This window comes from Pinus tabuliformis, chromosome J (assembly GCF_031772625.1).
Source record: "Pinus tabuliformis cultivar Carrire ecotype Pingquan chromosome J, CPIR1, whole genome shotgun sequence".
NCBI lineage: Eukaryota > Viridiplantae > Streptophyta > Pinopsida > Pinales > Pinaceae > Pinus > Pinus tabuliformis.
In genome coordinates, this window is record NC_142295.1 from 102634910 (window position 1) to 102652545 (window position 17636).

At 38.1% G+C, this 17636-nt stretch overlaps 1 protein-coding gene across 4 annotated transcripts in view; it reads right to left on the reverse strand.

The window, feature by feature from the left end:
* LOC149225724 (alpha-mannosidase-like) overlaps positions 1 to 17636 on the reverse strand; it is a 456087-nt gene that overhangs the window by 269514 nt on the left and 168937 nt on the right. For all 4 annotated transcript variants that reach the window (XR_016247699.1, XM_089377297.1, XM_089377296.1 and 1 more), the window contains one exon: positions 7353 to 7418. Coding sequence is in view for 3 of the 4 variants with exons in the window: in XM_089377297.1 (XP_089233423.1) it covers positions 7353 to 7418 (66 nt within the window). In the remaining variant the exon portion in view is untranslated. The remainder of the gene's footprint in view (positions 1 to 7352; positions 7419 to 17636) is intronic.

Consider the following 17636-nt stretch of genomic DNA (forward strand, 5'->3'; position numbering starts at 1 on the left):
AGGCTACCATCTTCTTTCTTAACCTTAACACCTTCCAAGAGAAGTCTAAGGGTCTTTAACTTCGACAAAAAATCTTCAATGGAAGAAAAATTATTGGGGTCCAATGCAAGAAACTCATTTTCAAGTTGATGGGCTCTAATTTCATTTTTAATTCCAAAATATTTACTGAGTTATTTCATTGCTTCATCAGGGGTGTCAATTTCTGTGATATGGAATCTAAGGTCTGGAGAAATAGACATCCATATCAACTCACGTGCTTGATCTTGCTTATTTTCCCATTTGGCTTGCTTATCTTCATCTTTAGGTTTAGACTCTTGGCTCGAGGCTATTCTATAAAGACCTTTACATCTAAGTAAATCCACAATGTAGGATAGTCATTCGAAGTATTTGGTGCTGTCAAGAATAACTAGGCATGGACTTTCCATTTCAAAAGAAACTGAAGCGGTAGATGCTGAAACTAAGTGTTCCAATAGAAAGATCTCAAAAAATTAAGCCAAATAAAAAAAATGGCTCTAAAAACGACTTCTGGATGAAAAAGTTATGGCTTTTTTAAAAAAAGTTGTTGAAGATGCCGACGAACTACGTGAATGTTGGGAAGTGAATGATAATGTTATATTTAAAAAAAAATCTCCCCCTTTCAGAACTTAATCTAATTAGCTCACATTTAAAAAAAAAAGATTACTTTATGTGACTCACTTTTATAAATAAGTGAAAGTCACTTTTACAATGGTACTTTATGAACTATCCACTAAATTGTAACTTAAATAAAAGATAAAGTGACTTTAGAATTATAGGTGACTCACTTTTTAGAATGGATGCGAACACTTTTACATAAAGTAACTTTAAAACATAAGTTACATGTGCTTTTTGAAAAAACAACTCAACAAAAAGAAAGACTTGAACCCAAGACCTCTATTCTCATAAAGTAGTTTTGGACCAAGTGAGTTAGTTTAAAAGGTTATTAATTTTTGGAAAGGAGGAAGGGGCTTTTTTTTTTGGCTCACTGAAGCTTTGGGGTGCATGCTTACTTCAAAAACCCCTTTTTGCCTACAAAACAAAAAACAACCACACAAACCAAACTAACAAGCAAAAGTTCCAAACCTTATGGCTTAAAGTTAGATTTGGCCGAAAACTATATATTTTCCAGAATGTTTCTGGTTTTCCGAGATCACACTAAGGCGCAATGGAAAATAGCATACGCATGAGAAAAATTCTTTCTTTCTGTTTCTGGTTTGCCCAGATCGCACAGAGTCACAAGGCAACGAGCATACGGAGAAATGAAAGGTATAGATCTGGTAATAAAAAATTTATAGAGGACTATAAACTGAAATAAACAGAGAGATAAATAACTATAACTGCAAATAAAGACTGTATACCTCCAGATCTTAAAAATGGCATAACTAGGGCTACCGAAAACCTTTTCACATGAAACGGAAGGGGTTATTCACTGGAATAGATGCTCCTAACACAATAGAGTAGTCCTCTTGGCTCGAAAGCGGTCAGAAACAGTAGATCTAGGAAACGACAGTTGGATGCAGTTGTACCGGCTTCAGATTTGGATCACCAACGAATGCGGCCCTCAAATAGCTCTGATACCATGTAGGAATTTACAGGGTAAGTTCCTTAGATAGAACACCAAAAGGACATCGCTCACAAATAGATCACAGATCAATACACCAGTGCTCTTGACGTGGTTAAAACCCTCAGAGAGGGAAACAGTCCACAGCATGAGCCAATGCGGCCACTTCAGGCAATTTATTAATGTAAAAAAAAAGAAAATTTACATGAGCTTCTCTCATAAACAGTCACCTAACAAATGACCCTCCATGCTCTTTAAATAGAGATCATGGACCAATCGAGTGTTAAGCCAAGGATGAAGTGTCGGTAATACCGAGGAGAGAATGAACCGTCGGATCACGTCATGTCTAGAACATATCGTGACCGTCAGATTGTAAGTTACAAAAAGTACATACTAAAGAAACACACTTTACCTAACTATACACTAGACCAAGTTATACTTAATTCTTTCCTATGTGTCGGAATATCCTAACATTTATTTTTGCTAGAAAAATTAATTAATTGACACAAGAGGGGATTAATTAATTTTTCCACCCTCAAATACTTTAACCATGGTGTCTGATTGCAAGGGACCATGCACTAAAATATTTTTTTACATACGATATTACAAATTCAACCCTCAAAGGGGGAATACCTATTCGTTATAGACCCTCAAAATAATTACCCAATTCTAAGACACAATATCATCTAGTAGACCAAATCATCTAGTAGAGCAAATGATCTGTAATAAAATAATTTAGCCAAATAGCTTAAATTATTCCCAAATCACTTTTACAAAGACTTGATATAACACTAGGACTTACCTAAGACCTTATCAATAAATTTAACCCTAGCTTTGGGGTTTAAGCAGGAAGGAAAACTTTGTCGATTATCCGTGTCTAGAAACACATAATGTGATGAGGTTACAAATCCTACTAGGTTGAAATTCGTTGCCAAAATCAAAGGCTTAACTAGGTTGTTACATAATTAAATGGTCATACTAACATCATTTCCATTACAATCTGCAAAAATTGGGTTTACAATGACATAAGAATTGGCTAGATGATAATTTTGTCTTTGAAAAATTTTGTACAACTGCATCCTTGGACTTGTGACAAAATAGGCAATATCAAGAAGTACAAGGTAAGGTTGCAGTAAGAGGAACCTCCCAGTAAGAGAGAGTGGACTACAAGGATATTTTTTCTACATTCTCCAATAGATAGGCCTAAGGGCTCAAGCATAGACTCCGCAAGAGTGATTTGTGTTCAAAAAGGAGAAATTGTGCAGACATCCAGGACCATGCCAAACGACCAAAAGAGCTTCCAGTTTCAATAGCAGAATGGAAGGAGCAGCCTTCCAAGAGGATGTCATGGGTTGAGATTATCAAGATGCTCAGAGACAAAAGGATCTAGGAGCAGTATGCCTTCTTTGAGGAGACCATGTCAAATAGTAGAAGGGCTTTCTTACATGACAGAGGCAGCAGGAACAGTAGGACTTGTTGGAATTTTGTAGCTTCGATCGACCTTCATAATTTGTATTAGCCCTCCAAAATTGGCAAATATAAATTGGCTTCAAATCGGTTTTAAAAGAAATGAAATTTATTTTTTTATAATCTGAATTTTGCCTCCAAAATTTCTTGAGTCAGCCCAGCATAAAGTCAGGTCGGCTCCAGCCAATGGTCACACCCATTCAGATCACTTAACCTCTATATATTACCAACTCGTCCTTCACTTTTAGGCATCAAACAGATCACTTCTAAACATCCAATTCAGATTAATCTGAGGCATAATGAGGACGAAACCTGAGGCTTATTTTGGACCACAAGAAGGAAAAAATATGAGGCTAATATATGGGCATGTTTAAGTAGCATAACTGAGATTTTCTGAGACCAAAGAAGGCCGAATTTCTAAGACAGAGAGGGACAAATTTCTGATGCTATTAAGGATTGTTTGATCAGGATTGACCTGGGATTGGTTACTGGTCAATTTGACTTTGATTTTACTGATATTTCAGATTGTATCTCTTGTTGAAATGGACAAATTCTCTTAGAAAAGGTTGTTGGGTTTTTCTCGTGGCTTGGGGTTTTCCCAGGGTAAATTTGTGTCTCTTGTGTTTGGCTCGCTTCTTGTTCTTACTGGCATTATTGTTCTATTGTTGATGATTTTCTTGTATAATTGCTTAATAATGAATGTGGCATAAGATGAATTGAAATAAGAATCACTAGAAGTAATTATCATTTAAGAAAATACATAAAAATCAACAGGACTTGCTAAATTAACAGAGTGAGCAACAATGGTGAAAGGACTTGCTTACGTGACAACGGGAGCAGCAATGGCAAGAGGATTTGCTTCCATGACAAAGGGAGCAGCCAGGACTACCATAGGAAGACTTGCTTCAGTGTTAGAGGGAGTTGGCCTCGAAGATAGAAATGAAGGATTTTGACCATATACATTATTTCATGGGATTGGAGATTCAGATTTGGCGGTTCTCATGATGTACAAGCAGTTGAATGGGTCCTTGATGTACCTGGTTAACACCCTGAGACAGTATACGGTCGAGTCAAGGCAAATACATTAGGTTGCAACAAAGCATGGTTGAGGTACTTGTGTGGTACAATTGGATATGGTCTAAACTATGTCTCAGGTGATGAAGTGAGGCTATGGGATATACAGATTCAAATTGAGCAAGGAATGCAGAGGACAGAAAGAGCACCTCAGGGGTGCTACTTCAACTTGGGATCGACTATGATAACTTGGTTTAGTGGAAAGCAGACTTATGTCGCACCCAAAACAGTAGGATTAGAGTATATCGCAGCCTATGTCACAAGTTGTTTAGCAGTGTGAATTTGGAAGCTTCTTGCAAGACTCCTTGATCAAGACACTTCATCCAAGAAATGGTGCAGAGAGTAGTGGAGCTCCAGTACATATGCAAAAATGAGCATATTGTTGACATTCTCACCAAGCCTTTGTCTAGGGCAAAGTTTTGTACACTTTAGAGACACGCTTGGCATGATGCAAAATGTCTCCCTCATTGAGAGGGAGGGTTGATGTCTTTGCAGAATTAGGGCAGACCATCTCCTAAAGCCATAAAGGATTTTGGCTAGGACATAAAAGACTTTGACCAGGGGAGATGGATACATTCACTTGAGAAGCCAAACGAACTTTCTTGGGTTATAAAGGACTTTGACTAGAGGTGAATAACCCAAGGCACTTACAGGGTCAGACAGATCTTCTCCTAAGAAGCCAGAAGGACTTGGCTGCCAGAAGGATTTGGCTAGGTCATAAAGGACATTGACCAAAGGAGATAGATGTAATTCACCTAAGAAGCCATAAAGGATTTTGGCTAAGGGTGAATGGTCCAAGTGCATATTCTCTCCTGAGAAGCCAGAAGGACTTGCTTGCATCATAAAGGACTTTGACCAAAGGAGATTGATACATTTGCCCAAGGAAACATAAAGGATTTTTGTAAGAGGTAAAAGGCCCTGGATACTCACATTGCCTACTCTAGGATGTAGTTATCTATAGACATGCATCCACATGGCAAGATCATTCACTTTTCTTATGGAGGAGAAATTTCAACTAAGGAGAAATTCGTTGCAGCCAAGGAGAATACCTCTCTCGCTAAGAGGGAGTGTTGATTTTTTGTAGCATCAAGAGGTATTCCCGCATGACAAGAGGCCTCCTAAGTCAGGTTAAGAAAATTATGAAAATAAAAATAAAAAGTTTATTTTTTGGGCTTCATGTAGGCTCAAAATGGACAAGTCAGCCCCACCATGAAAGGTTGTGTCCCTTGGTCAAATTCACCCATTTGACCTATATAAATACATGATGTGCTACTCCACTTTGACAATCATCGTGAACGCAATATCTTATCTTTCTAAGAGCACTCACACGTGTGGAGAAAGAAGGAAGAATTGACTGATTTTGACTGAGCTGATTTCTTGACTGTTTGACCAAGCTTTGATTGAGTCAACAGAGCTGTCATTTGACCGAGTTTGATTTACTGTTTGACTGAGATATCTGATCGAGATTGACCACAGAAAAGAATGAGTTGACCACTGGTTTGACCAAAGGTCCGAGTTGACCGCAGGGGCTAAGTTGAACAGACCAAAGACATGACCAGATTTGACTTATTGGGTGGTTTGACCAATGTTGACTGGCTGAAATTTTGACCAGATTTGACTGGTATTTAGACTTGGATTTTGGCACAGATTCTAGACAATTTTTTGAATTGTAAACCTTGCCAAAGAATAATTTCTCCTAAAAAAAGAGTTGCTGGGTTTTCTCCCAAGTTTGGGATTTCTAGGGTAAATATGTTGTCTCTATTGTGCATAGCTGTCTCTTTATGATCTTATTGTTTTCACTGCATTACATGTTGAGATTTTCTGTGTATAATTGCTCAATGATATCAGTGACATAAAATAAACTGGTTGAAGATCATTAGGAAGCAATTATCAGATCAGAAAATTGGTTTCTACTATTCATCTTGTAGAAAATTCAACAGGACTTTGATCCATCAGTGTTTAAACTCTTTTTAAAGACCAAGTGTTCCAGCTGACCAATGTGAATTCCTTATGTTACCATCTCGTACTATAAAGTGCAGTTGGAGCAACTAGTTGCTGTTCCATTTTTGGGTAAGTCCAGAGCATTCACCAATTTAAACTTTGCCTATTGTTAAATGCATCCTATCCATGGGAGACTAACGTTGTTCTTGCAAAACAAAAATCCAAGTCGTGTAATTGACCATTAATGTTGATGAGGAAGTGAAATGTGTGCCTGCATAGGAGTTGCATTGATGGCTAAGTTTCCTCTATATATGAACCAAATGTTATTGGAGGGGTTCTTGAAGTAAAAATTGGGTTCAAGGGGAACTGTAAAACGAAAGTTATGACACTTGTTTATGGATCAAGAGTCAAGACTTGCAGTTCCATATCTCATTTGAGAAGGGGTGTTGGTGGAGCAAATATCAAGCTACAATAGTGACATTCAATGTGGAGCAAATATCAAGCGACCATACTTGAAATGTTGAGTTCACTGTCACACAGGATTTCTAATTAGAGGAGGATCGGAGTTGTTAATGGATGATGTTAATGATGACATGAAAAGTATGATTATAAAGGCTTCAAGGAACAAGACATGGCGAAGACTAAAAAATACAAAGCAAGATAAGGTATGTACATAATCAGATTGCAGATATCTTTGCAAGCATCTTTAAAGAACATGTTTTTAGTCAATAAGGATAATACTGACATTAAGGCGAGTGTTTGAATTAATGACAAATTTATATTTTGAATTTTCAAAATATATATACATGCACGTTTAAGAGGATTGCATGCATGCATGAAAGCAAGAATAAAAGTGAAAGATGAGAGCAGAAACTCAAAACAGAAGCTGAAAGGAAAGCTGCCAATAGAAAAGAAAATATGTTGACAATTTATCACTGAAAAGCGCTGAGAACAGAAGAAAATTGTTTTTTGACTAATTAGCTTGTGTATTATCTTTTCTGTTCTCTCTCTTAATTTCTCAACATAAGTGCATTATTAATTGCACTGCAGTTTTCAGTCTCTAAATTTGCATAATGATCTTGATTTCTATGCCATACTTCTTTTCATGTGTTCAAGCTTGACACAAGTATTGGATGCTTTGCATATTTTGGGACAATATGAATTTCACCAATTTTGCCTAATTCATTTTGAAATATCAAGAAAAAAGGGTAAACAAATGTGGGGTATGCTTCAAATATGTTTGCAACAGAATTCAACCACTAAAAGCAAGGGGAGATTTTTTTCTGCTCACCGGGTAATAATTTCCAGCAATCTCTTCATGTATGTCCAAATCCCAGTCCTTCCTGTAATTTCTGATCTGCATTAAGCAGCCCATAAGTTATAACCATGAAAGTTAACATTGCAATACAACCCTCTACCATCTCTTGACTGCTTCATTAAAGCACAATCATCCACTATTGGGAAATTAATGAAATGAAAAACAAAAAATTCTTGTCTAGATGGCAGCACATAACCATGAAAGTTAAGATTACAGTACAACCCTCTCCCAGTTCTTGACTGTTTCATTCAAGTACTATTATCCACATTAGGAAGTTAATGAAATGAAAAATAAAAAATTATAGTCAAAATGAGAAAATTGTTTCAGCCCAGAAATTGGTTGATGTAAAGCATACAACCACATCGAGAAAAGTGGGAAATTACGTTACAACAATTGGGAGTAAACGTTCTTCAAGGGTCAAGTAGAAGACATGGCCAAAAGATCCTAAATGATTGTGCTTCAGAGACAAGTAACTAAAAGCCAATCCACTGGGGCCAGGAGGCCAAACAGTAAAAAGGACATCAAATCTGAATAACTAGTCTAAGACTTCTTTGTAGCACCTCATGGATCTTACTGTCACCTTACATTTTCCTTTCTATCTTGGAATATTGCGTCAGATGTAAGCCTTTTCGTCCCAGCCTAGCAGAAGTTTTAATATAAAAAATTCAAATTGTCTCTCAATATGGATTTGGCTTGGGATCTGTACAAAGTTACAAACCATGTCTGATATAGATCCTTGCCATAGCTAATAGAAATCCTTGCAAAATCTAAGATGGTTCCTAGTCGTATCTGGTTTTTTTGGATAGTTGTGAATGGTGTGGCTAGATTGATTTATATAAATGTGTATGGGTTTCATTACAGCACTTTAGCTCAGCACATGAAAGGTGTCATGTCTCCTAGAAGAATATGAAGCAGTGTATAATTCAATCTATAAATACTTGTGAGACATGTCAAGTAAACAAGGTAGAATGAAATTCTCCATATGGTATTAGAGTGATTTTAGCTGCCAGATAAGTAAAATAGGCATTATAACCACTTGGGTGGCTCCATGGAAGCATACTTTTGACCCAAGTGTCCAAATTATCAACATTATCAACTTTCTTTCGGGAAAAAACAAAAAGAATAAATGAGAACAAGGATAGATATAAGAGAGTACCAGAGAGCCCTAAAACTAGACCACACCTTACTATAAATTACAAGAGGATTTTCTCTTATAAAAGAGCACTTTAGCTCACTCTTTCATTATAAATGAATCATAATTGAGGATGCTGACCTGCATAATAGCAAACCTTCCACAGGTGCAATATCAAAGGGATTAAGGCCAACAATCTCAGTTGGCAGAGCACCAACTAGCCTGTTTTGGATTCTCAAGGTCATCAATTCTCTTTTAAAGGCGCAGGTTTTAAGGTAATTTTATCTCTGTTCTAAGCTGATTGTGAGTCTTCCAAAGTATAAGATTCAGCTGCAGCATATTTTAAATTGTTTTACCCCATCTTTGGGGCTAGAAAGGGGCTGATCACATACTTTACGATGCCTGTTTTGACTTTAGTCTAGAATCTGATTTGATAGATTTATTATGATTGTCTTGACTTAAATTATGTCTGTTGTTATGCTATATGTTGCTATCATGTTGAATGTTTAAAGTTTTAAACCCATACATCACTAGAAACTATGAATAGCAATGCATGCTTGTGACTGAACCTGCATGGTTGGCATAAATCACAAAATACTAGAAGGTCAATCTAGGGCAATGGATTAGTGTTTTTTTTGTTTACAGAGGATTAATGCATATTATGTAGGGAAATTAGCGCTTTAACTGCCCTTGCTAGTTGTGATATCCCCTATACCATAAAGTTGCTAAGCATAGCAATTTTTTGTAATTTTGGCATTGGAGGTAATTTTTGGCATTTTGGGAGCTTAGGTGTGTGGGTGAGTGGACCCCACACTCACATAGCGAGCCACACGGAGGCAATGCCTCTAGAGAGAGAGGATGAGTTGGAGAGAAAAGTGGGGGCCACTAAGGAGAGCAGTTGGGCCAGCCAGTATAAATACTAAAGGGAGGCCATCCTTCGGGGTCTTTTTGTCAATTGAATTTCAGAATTTGATATCTCTTGGAGTTGCTTAGCACAAGGGCCAGAGAGTTGTTGAGCACAAGGAGCCTCAGGCAAGATTCCAAACCAGTTTCGAAGAACTTCGAGTGTCTCCCTAGCTGGTAGATTGAGGAGTCCATCACGGGACTTCAATGGAGCTGAACCTTCCATTATTAAGCCAGATTGAGCAGTGCGCATTCTAGGGGCGCAAAAGAGGAGCGAGACATCCAATGCGCAGTTGTGGAGGGAGTTCCTGGGTCAGATTTGCAGATAAATTCCATTGCCGGAGAAGTGAGGATTTGGGGGTATTTTCCCAAGGAGACTTGGATCTGATTCAGAGGGCCAATTTCATCATCTTCAAGCAGTGCATAAGCATTGTGTAATGCAAGTTGGGGAGCTAGGTGAGTTGGAGATTGGGGGTTTTCTGGAGATAAATCCTCAAGTGGCTTGGGGGATTCTTCAGTGGTGGATTTTGGGAGCTCAAGCAACAGTGTTTTCCAGTAGTGCGTGTTGCACACATTTTGTCACAGTTCCAAGGAAGTAGTTGTGCCAAATTTTTCAAAGTCAGAATCATCAGCCACTATCTGTCATGTCATTATCAAACCCAAATTATGCAAGTTGTAATGTAAATGATGCTAGTACGACCGTGTAATTATGTAACAACCTAGGTAAGCTTATGATTTTGGTGACGAATTTCATCCTAGGAGGTTTTTTAACCTCACCGATTACCTATGTTTCTAAACATGGCTAATCGGAAGAGTTTTTTCCCTCCAGCTTAAACCCCAAAGCTAGGGTGAAATGGTGAGTCCTAGTGTTCTTAGTCGAGTCTATTGTAAAAGTGATTTGGGAATAATTTAAGCTATTTGGCTAAATTATTTTATTACAAATCACTTGGTCTACTAGATCATATTGTGTCGCAAAATTGGGTAAATATTATGAAGGTCTATAACGAACGGGTATTCCCCCTTTGAGGGTTGAAATGTAATTATTTGAAGTAAAAAATATTTAAGTGCATGGTCCCTTGCAATCAGACAGCATGGCTACCATATTTGAAGGTGGAAAAATAATTAATCCCCTCAAGTGTCAACTAATTAATTTTTCGGGCAAAATAAATATTAAATCCTAAGCCAAAAAATCAATTAATTTAGTGTAAAAATAAATTGGAAAAATTTAATTTTTCCAAGTAGAAAATGACCAAAAAAATCGTAGGTCATGAGGAAATCCAATTTTGGAGGCCCCCCACCAAGGCAAAAATGGATTTTTTAAGAAAAATTAAGCCCTTGGACCTTGGTGATTAAGTCAAAGTCATTTTTTTTAGGAAACTGATCCAAAATAATTATTTTTGGATTAATAAAAAATGGTTTTAATGAGAAATTCGAAAATTCCTCAACAATACATATTTTCGACGGCGGAGATTAAAATATGATCAAGTAATTATCAACGATCGAAATTGTCTTCATAGGGATCAAGCCAACTAGCCATTATTTCCACTTGGAGGGATTTTCTCTATAAACAGAAGGCTATTGAGTTTCTATTGTCATCTTTGGCCGACGTAAACTTTGTAAAGCTCGTGTGAAGCCATTGTTTTGCTGGAAACATTTGATTTTCATAATAAGACTTTGGGGTACAGTTCATGGTGTCTTTGTCTCATTGATATGTGGTATGTGTTGGGTATGTGCTTTCCTATATCGTGCTTCAATATTATATGAATTGTTATTTCATTTGTAGATGATAGGAACATTCTATTGATAAGTTTAGGGCTCCAAGTTCACAGACTATGGGCACAGGCTGACCTTGTTTGGACTCGGGGAAATTTATGTGATTTTCTTACTTCGCTAAGATTGTGGTTAAATATCTATCTTTCGAAATACATCAAGCCATTGTCATTATTATAAAAATTATTCTTCCAAAAATATTTCAAGCATTGTATATTTGTACATTTGTAAATTATATTTTGTAAAATAACGTTTGTAAATAAATTTTTCTAACCCTTGTTTTGCAGCAACTAGGGTTTGGGGTTTTAAACTTTTGTATGTATCGAGGTTTTGGGTACTTGTAGTTTCATTTGTGTTGTGAAATTCAAGAAGATTTGTTGGGTTGCAACTAGATCTAGGCCTTTGAGAGTAAGATCTAGTCTCTAGAATTTCTGCAGGGCCAACATCAAAGGAAATTTGACAAATTTTTTGGGCCTATACACCCAGCGTCTGCCCCCAAGCCCTAACCGTTGGTCATTTTTGGCCCTTGAAGCATAGTCGTCGAGCCCTAGGCTCTTTTTTTCTCTTGGTCGTAGGCCCTCTAAGCCTTGCGGCATCGCTTCCTTGGCCTCTAAGGCCTGGCCACAAGCCCTTTGGGCCTACCTATCCCCTCAGCCTCCCTCCTTATTGTTGAAGAATGTAACTAGGTTTAGTCTTCATAAATGTATTAGTCACAATATAATGTATTTGTCAAAAGAAAAAAAAATGTAATTTTATTATTATTAAATTGACTTATTAAAGCATGGGTTTCATGCTTGGGTCAACTGTTTTAGGTCAAAGCCTTCATTGAAGGCCTCTAGGGTTTTTGTCAAGTGTCCTTGTCCATGTCATAATGTAAAGAACCCCTCTTGGGATTTATTTGTCAAAGAATAAATTTATTTTATTATATTTTAGGTCTTCTAGGCCTCCTCCACCAAGTCGGCCTCAAGGAAGGACAAGTCAGCCTCAAACAGGGTAATTCGACCTCACTAGAAGCCTATATATTGGAGCAACTCGACCTCATTTGTAGAGCAAGTCAAGCAAGTTCGATTTGCAGAAGATTGTAGCTGGAAAAGTGCGAAATTCCAAGGAAGAAGAGGACAAGTCTAGGGGCAAAGAAGAAGGTCCCCTTCAAGGTCAAGAATTCGATTTCTCTCTCTCTCATCTCACATATGTGAAGTTCTAGAGTTTTGTTAGAGGGCCGAAATTTTGCAGTTGTTGGGGAAGACAAAATTCTGGAGTAGTTGGGCCAAAAAATCTATTGCTAGATCGAAGTTCTAGATTGAAGCTGCACTTTGAAGGGTTGGCATTTGAAAGACTAAGAAAAGGGTATTTACAAGAAGGAAGGGATGACTTGGTGGAGGAACAAGGCATGTAGGTCTAGAGTCTTGGTCTATCTCATCTTGTTTTTGAATCTACTGAAGGAAGAGTTCGTTCACTGCGTTTCCCCCTATATAGGGGTTTTAGGCCTGGTTGTCCGCCTACATCTGGTGTCCTCAATATTCATGTTTTGCTTTTGATAATTGCTTGATGATACAAAGATAAAAGAACACAAGAAAGTTAATAAGAACATAAGAATATCAAAAGTAATTATTAACATAAGAAAATCTTTCTGCCTTTCTGATTTTCCAACATGGTATCAGAGCTAAGGTGAAGAAGGAAGAAAAAGGCAACCTGAATATCTACTGAGAGAAGAATAAGGAGTCTTAAGAAGTTGAATAAGGGTCATCAAGAAAAGGGATCATATAAGAAGATAAGCCTACTATCTACAAGAACTATGTCTAACTCAATGAAGGGAAAAAACAAACTAGAAGGAGCCTCCAACTATAGGGCATGGAAAAAGAGGATAGATCTCATCCTCGAGAAGAATAAAGTTTTGGATCTAGTTCGACAAAATATCAAGAAGCCTATAGATGAATTAAGTGATGTAGATAAAGCAAAGTTTAGAGAACTTGAAATCGTGGCTATGAATCTAATAGTGGATGGAGTTAAGGATAACTTAATTCCATACATATCCAACATAAATTTCACTCAAGAAATGTATGAGGCTCTCTCCAAGTTATTCACAATCAAGAACATTGGTCAAATAGAAAGCCTCAAGAATGAACTAAGAACTGTTAAGATGACAAATGATGATATTGTTTCATCATACTTTATAAGGATATCTAGAATCAGGGATGAACTCCAAGCAATAGATGAAGTTGTCCTAGAAAAGGAGCTCGTAATTACTGCCCTTCTAGGACTACCTAAATCTTGGAGTGCTTTTGCATCAAGACTTAACAGTTGGAAGGATACTCCAACATTTGAACAAATGTGGAATGCATGTAGTCAAGAAGAAGCCAAAATATCAATGGTAAACAACAAGGAGGATGAAGAAGAAAACACCTCAAATGCTTATTCTGCTCATCACAAAAAGAAGGGAACCTTCAAGAAGTTCAAAGGACCAAAGAAGAAAATGGACCTATCCAAGGTTGAATGTTACAATTGCCACAAGATGGGACATTACCAGAGTCATTGTCCTGAGAATCCAAGAAATAAGAAAAGAAATAGGGATCAAGCAAATGTCGTTGATGAAGCTCCATCTAAGAAGAACAAGACTAAAGAAGAATCGGAATTCAAGGACTTATACTACTAAGTCCTCCCCTACACATATCCTCCCTTGGTATTCTATTCTAAGTTCTAAATTTCCTTTATGTTTTCTAAATTTATAGGTCTAACATGTGTTGAAGACATTTTTGAATTATTTTAATAAGTTGTAAGTCTCCTTCAAAGATTGGATTGAGAGGGATGTAATAGCCCTGGTGAAAATTCCATGTAAAAAGGTAAATAAAGGAAAAATAATAACCACAGATAATGGGACATTTATTCCAAGCTGAAGGTTGGGCAAAATCCTAGTGATGGGGATCACTTTTGATTGTTTATGGCTAAGGAAATGGCTAAGGCTTTGGAAAGGCAAAATGACATTTTTGGCACATTTATTTATCAAAATAATGGAATTTAGGAGAAAAGGGAGGTGAAAGGTCACAAGTTGCATGTGAGGAGGAAAATGATGGAAAATAATGGAAAATGAAGAAAATAGAGGCCTCATTCATAAAAAGGCTTATGAGGATCAGTTAGTAAACTTTTGTCAGTTCAGTTTTGGAGCTCTCTCTCTCTCATACCCTTGGAGACTTAGAGTTTTCTTGGAGAGCTCTTGGTGGGTGTGGTATACTTGGATTCTTGGAGCAAGAAGGCAAAGAAAGAGCAAGAAAGCGCAAGAGGGCATCAAGATCAACAACTACATCAGATTTGCTTGCAAGTACCGAGTTGCATGTATGCTTCCTTCACTAGTTATGGCATGCATGGCATATGCATGTGCATTTTTGGTTGTGATCTTTCATTGGCATGGAGGATGGTCAGGATTGACAGTGGATTGCCTACCTAGCCTTGCCATTTCCTAGATAGCCATGGTGATTGTTGGTTTACTTTCATTGTTTTTTTTTTTTGGTTGGTTCTCATGTTTCCTTAGCTTGGGTTGAGTTACTAGTCCTGGAAGCCCTAATTGGACAAACACTCTGGAAGCCCTGTAACAGCTTGGGTTGAGTTGCTAGTCCTGGAAGAAGCCCTTGGTGGGTTGAGTTACTAGTCCTAGAAGCCCTGGTTGGACAAACGCTTTGGAAGCACTGTATAAGTTGTGGGTTGAGTTACTAGTCCTAGAAGCCTTTGTTGGACAAACACTCTGGAAGCCCTAGAAGGCTTGGATGGAGACCAATCTGATGACGATTTTGTGATGTCCGACTATGAAGTGAAACCACTGTTTGATGGGTTGAGGTGGATGGCCTTTGCGTGAAAATTACTTAAACCAGAATCCCTACAGCAGCAACTAATGATATTTCTCCTACTTGTTAGATTTACATGAATAAGTTATTTGCAGTTTCCTACGGAAAACATCGAAATACATACACTGCAGCCTACACCATTCAAAATAATATGTTGAAATAAGAAACTAAACAAGAGAAAGATACAACACAAATGACACAGTTGTTTTTGGACAAACATCCCCAGAAAAACCCAATGCGGGAAAACCAATGCAGCAAGTCTGACGATTTTTATTATTAAGCAGAAGTTATTTCTGGATACAATCTCTGGATGCCTTGTCGGCAATCCAGTATAGAGAATATCACTCAATAGAAGAAATTAGTGAGATTACCTCACTCTACACTGCAAGTCCCGATGGATCTGGCAGCTGAACCAACAAGTCCTCAGCTACTTCTGCGCTGCCCCTGCGTGGGCCTGCATCGGCCTCTAAGGCACTGCATTAGTTCTGTTGGGAATCGATTTGCTCACAGGAGGTGACTCCAACCCTCCTGGCTCAGAACGTCAGCCTCCTCAGCAAATTTCAGACCTCTGCATGGAAGGCTTTTGCGCTGCTCTGCGTGGGTCCTGCGTGAGCCCTTCCTGGCCATGCGTCACCCTCTCTGCCAACTGTGTTGCCTCTGTGTGTCTCTATGCCTCTCTGTTGAGTATTATTGGCTCTGGTGAAGATCCTACAGCCAAATCTCTCTTTGCCCCTCTTTACGTGATCACTACAAAATCATTGCACTGCTTCTAGCTTCAACAATTCAATCTGACTGATCAACTCTCTGTGTATCTTCCAAATGACCCTCAAGCCTCCTTAAATAATCTTCTCGTTGACATTCAACGGCCCAGATTAGAAGCTAATCAATGGCCAAGATCATTTCTGCTTGATCCTCGTCTTCTTTTAGAAGTTACATCCACGGTTAGATTAATACCCATTAATTATTTTAATTTCTTAAGTTTGGACTTAGGTTCCCATTAAAAATAATTAATTATTTTAATAACACTATCTCTGGGTGGAATTTCCCAAAACGCTTTTTGGGTTCTTTGGAATACATGTGCCCAAGCCTCCCTGCAAAATTTGAGACTTAGAGCACATCTAATGCTGCCAGAAATCAACGCTCTGGAAGCCCTGGATGAGTTTTGATTGATGTATTCTATGAGATCCCACATTCATGCTTGGAATATGGCACGGGGGTGAATCGCTGAAGAGAGATTTGGTCCAGCCATTCTACGGTCAAGTGGAACGTGGAAGTCCCATCTCAAGTTTGGATTTTGCACCATTAATGAAAGGTTATTTCTCCTTGTATTTCTATGAGCATTTTGATGGATTATATGTGGTCTATATGGTTGTACTTTCATGAGTATTTTTGTTGCTATTATGTTGGTTATGTATGTGTTTTATGACAGCAATTATGTATGGTTTTCACCATGTTTTTATTTTTTATTGAATGATCAATGTATCTATGACCTAATAGATGGAATGGCAGTTGATGTGTTGAGGCATTAATGGTCCTTAGCGATTCTCAGCTAAGTATGAGACCCCTATGCTCAAAACTATTCTTTACACCTGTAGTTTACATATTTGTGATATGTTTGACGAAATGCCTGTCATGGCTAGTAGGGGTCCAGTCAAGGTCTTAAACAAGTATTTGCTTTAGTACTATCATTTCCATGTTATTTTACTGTTCTGAAGAGATGGTTCAATTCTGGGCAGTGACCTAGGCTCTGGGCCTAAAAAAGTGGCTCAAATCCCGGGACGCTAGCATAGCACTGACTAAATGAGTCTCTGGATGCTGGTAGGCAAGCCTGTGAGAGAAACTCTGGGTTTTTGGACGTTGTCATGCCTATAGCATGAGAGCGATTGAGGCTTAAGTTGTCCAAAAGTTCAGTGGGACCCAAGGGCAAGCTGTCTGAAGTGTTGGATTGGTTCCTGAGGGTCTTGAAGCTAATATTGAATGTCTGTATGGTGTGTTTCTAACGGTTCCACTTCCTTAACATGAGTTAGGAGGTGGAATCATATCATAGTGGCTTATTGTCGCATGTTTACCCCGGCTGGTGTTGATTTGGGGTAGCATCGGATGTGCTCTAGCCACGAAAATTGGTGGAGAGGCTAAAGCACATGAGATCTCCAAGACCCAAAAATGGTTTGGGTAGAATCTAACCGGTTTGGGAGATATTAAAATAATTAATATTTTTAATGGAGTTCCTAAGTCTAAACTCAGGAGTTTTCGGTTCAAACTCCCTCCCCCCTCCTACCAGAGGGCTTTATAGCTCTTCTGAAGGGCCTTTTACTTATTTTAATGGGTATTAATATAAAATTGGGTTAGAATGGTCAAGAAGTCATGGATCAAGCCAAATCTAATCTTAGTCGTTGATTAGAGATTTAATCTTGGTCGTTGATGGACCAACGAGAAAAGTATAAGAGGAGGCTTGAGGGTCAGTTGGAGAACACACCGAGAGAGATCAAGAACTCGATTTTCTAGGGTAGGGTTTGCTGAGGAAATTGAGTGAGTGATCAGAGTTGCAACTGAGGGGTAGTGAATACATAGCATAGAGGCAGAGTTAGTACCAAGAGGATCAGCACAGAGCCGGGA